This window comes from Zingiber officinale, chromosome 5B, assembly GCF_018446385.1.
Source record: "Zingiber officinale cultivar Zhangliang chromosome 5B, Zo_v1.1, whole genome shotgun sequence".
Taxonomy (NCBI): domain Eukaryota; kingdom Viridiplantae; phylum Streptophyta; class Magnoliopsida; order Zingiberales; family Zingiberaceae; genus Zingiber; species Zingiber officinale.
In genome coordinates, this window is record NC_055995.1 from 130026439 (window position 1) to 130029913 (window position 3475).

General features: G+C 49.0%; 1 protein-coding gene across 1 annotated transcript; it reads right to left on the minus strand.

Moving 5' to 3' along the window:
- Positions 1 to 951: 951 nt before the first annotated feature.
- LOC121986001 (uncharacterized protein DDB_G0271670-like) lies at positions 952 to 2461 on the minus strand. Its single transcript, XM_042539753.1, has one exon. The coding sequence runs from the start codon at positions 2336 to 2338 to the stop codon at positions 1229 to 1231; it is 1110 nt and encodes a 369-aa protein (XP_042395687.1). The 5' UTR covers positions 2339 to 2461; the 3' UTR covers positions 952 to 1228.
- Between the last annotated feature and the right edge of the window lie 1014 nt (positions 2462 to 3475).

A 3475-nucleotide genomic window follows, 5' to 3' on the forward strand; every position in this document is an offset into this window, starting at 1 on the left:
CAGTCAAAGCTCATACACAGCTCACTACTTCAAAGGGTAGGTGGATTCTCCCAGCCTTTGTCACCTTCCTGCGTAGTAAAGGTTAAAGGGCGGCACAAGGAAACAAACCTCTTTTTTAGTACTCAACATTTAACAGCTCTGCAGCTTGGGAGATTCCCATGTTCACATGCACAACAGAAGCTCTCTTGCCCAGCAACAACCACCTTTCTTTCTGCGCTGCAAATAATCTATCTCCGCATCCATTGAACCAATGAAAGCTAGTTTTGTTTATTTTAGCGGCTACTGCATCCAAAGCTTAGCTCAAGTGCTCAATCATACCTGGTGGCATAAAAAATGGTAAGTGATACTTCGACGCACCAGAAAGTTCACAAGTTGTAAGCCCGAGATAGTTACTAATCCAGAGCATCATTTTGTGGGCACGGGATTTGATCCAGAAACCCTAAACTAGTGAAGTAATTAATGGTGGGGCTACATAAAATGAAAGGAGTACCTGACCATTTGTTTGTTTAGAGTGAGCAGAGCCCCACCGCCAATGATGTGGTCCTTTCCTGAACGGATCATGTGCGTGCATGATAGAACACGCTAGTAAGGGACTGAAGAAGCCACCTAGCATTTCACCAAACTTGATAAGCTTCGGATTGGTTCTGTCACCAACGTTAGCATCAAGTTGAGCAGTTGATTTGACTCCTGTTCGTGTACATTTGGCTGAAGGATGCACAAACTGATCTCTAAATTGACACTTGTACCATATGGTTGAACAATCAATAGCTTAAGGCTAAATAATAGGCGAAAGCAAAAGTCCATTGGACTGTTATAGAGAAGTGTGCAGTCAGCTTGGTTAATCAATAAGAGAAGCAAAGCCTAACAATCAATGATCTGGAGACAGTGAGTAAACACATCATAAATAGAGTTAATCACAAACACCACCGTCTTTACCCCTGGAAGAACAAATGACATGAAAATAACACTGGTTCATTCAGTAACTATTCTGCAACTTTTGTTTTACAACGCAGAAGCAAAGCCGTGTTGCAGTTGATCAATTAAAGCAAGTAAAGAACAAGGTAATGATAAAATACACAAAACCAAACAGACGACAAGAAATCCTCGCGGATTTGGCTGGTTGCACTGAAACTTGAAGGATTTAGGAAATACAGCAACAATCACAAGATATGTACCATACGGAACACCGTTTTTTGGGGGGTATTTGGGGGTAGTAAGAACCAACGAGTTACCTCGAAGACACGGAGTTGAGGGAACGGGCGAAGCTATTAATGGCACCGTAACTCCTGGAGCTAAACCATAGGCAGCCGAGGAGGTCCTGCCGGTAAGGGAGGAAGGTTCTCCGTCTCATTTCCTCCGCCTGCGCCCGGTTCGCCGTGTAAAGCCGCTCGTGCGCCGACGGAACTGTCCTCCGCCGCCTCCCCGTACCGTTCATTGGCCTCTGTTGCGACGGCGGAGGCTGAAACCCCTCCTCTCGCTTTGACGTGAAGGTAGCTGGCTGCGGATTCGTTTCTGGCTCTGAGTGCGCCATGGGCTTCTCCCTGGCTTTGGAGGACGAAAAGGATATCCCATTCCAGAACTTTTTCCCCTGGCCGCTCGCTTCGCTTTTGCTACGGTGGAGGAAATCCTTGAGAGAGATCCACCGCTTTGAGATCCGCCCTGAAGAGGAAGACGACGACGTTGACGAAGAGGACGAGGAACGGGAGGATGCCGAAACGGGAGGTGCCGGAACTTCCTCTGCTTCGATCTGCTTCGGATCTGGAGTCTTCTCGCTTTCTTCACCCCACTCCTCCCTTCCCTTGCCATGCTGCCACCAGCGAAACGGAAGATTCCTCAGCGGCGACATTGATCTGGCCCTCCGATGCACGGACCTACTCCGGAACTTCAGATCCCGTCCGCGTACCTCGATATCCACCGCCTCACGGCTGCCCCGCGCGTCATCCTCCGCGTTCTCATCCTCCTCGGCCCCGAGATCTGGGAGTGGTGCGAGGGACTGCGGGCGCTGGAGGTGGGAAGACAGTTTCATCGGCCGGATCTGACCGTTGAGGAACAGTTCATCGGCAGAGGCGGCAGTGGAGTTTGGGTGGTAGCGGGAGGAGAATTCGAACTCGAAGGAAAACTCACCGGAAGCAGGATCGAAAGGGGAGTCCTCAGGAGAACAGGGAGAGGTCGCGGAAGAGAGGACGTAGTGCATTGGGCTAGACGGGGCGCTAAAGAAGAAGAATCCCGCGATGGCGGAGGACGAACCACCGCGACCGGGGCTGGATGGCGCACTGGCAAAGGGGGTCGAGCAGGCGCTCTCGAACTCGTCGCCATGGCTAGGGCTTTGGAGCTCCATAGTGGGGCGTAGAAGAGAGAGAAGGACGGCGTGAGCCTCGGCCTCTTATCCGATAAGCAAATCCTGGAGCAGCAGGGCGGGGATGGGTTTTCAAGTCCTCTTCGCAGAGCACTGTAGTAAGGCGTGGATGTTATAATATAATATTCAAATGGTATAATAAATATGGATCACATGCAGTTCGGATCGTCTGCACCACAAATCCCTGCTCCATCCCTGCACCACAAATCCCATATAAAATGTTATCACGTGAACAGCACGTGAGCTCGTGCTGGACCACAAACTCATGCGAAACGCAATCCCTAGCCTCTCCATCGTCGTCCCGCGATCGCGACAGTCGCCCATTTACCTGCTAAAACGAAGAGGAGGAGGAGGAGCCCTAACCTCACGCCGGCGACGGAAGCCTCTCTCTACCACAGCAGCCCCGACGACGGAAAACCTTCACGCCCACATATTTCCCAACCCTAACCCCTCGTGTCCCCGACGGCGCGCGGCGTCCGCGACGGCCTCCAACGGTCCCGACTCACGCAGAAATCCAACTGAGGTCCAGGCCTGCCCGGCGACCAGCGACACCCAAGCTCTGCCGCCCTGATTTCAACTGTTGGTACATCTTTTGAGCTTTCCTCAGTGTCATCTTTCCTTTAGGGAACTATAATAGGTTAGATGTTGAGTTTGTTGAGTTTGTTGCATACTGCACAGATGCAGTATTCATCTGGACCAAAATGCTGCACATATGCAGTATTCATCCGGACCAAAAAACAAAGTTTGAGCGTTCCTCAGCGTTCGCTGCACTTCCTTTAATGTTGAGTTCCAGATTTGATGTTTAATTTTGTTGATTAAACTCCTACATGATACATCAATCTAAAGATTACTCTTACAAAAAAGCAAAATGTAGGCCTCATTTGTTTGAGCTGTTGGGCATGTTTATATTGTGCTATTATCAGATGGCACTCCAAAAATAAAATTGATTAGCTTGCTATATACGTATCTGTATATTGTGCTATATTATTGTGCATCTCCAGGCTATATTTAACATCTTTATATTGTGCTATATTATCAGATGGCAATCTAAAGTAATTCTCGTTTGCTTAATAGGTTGGTATTTCATGGCATCAGCAAGTTACAACTCCATCGAAAATA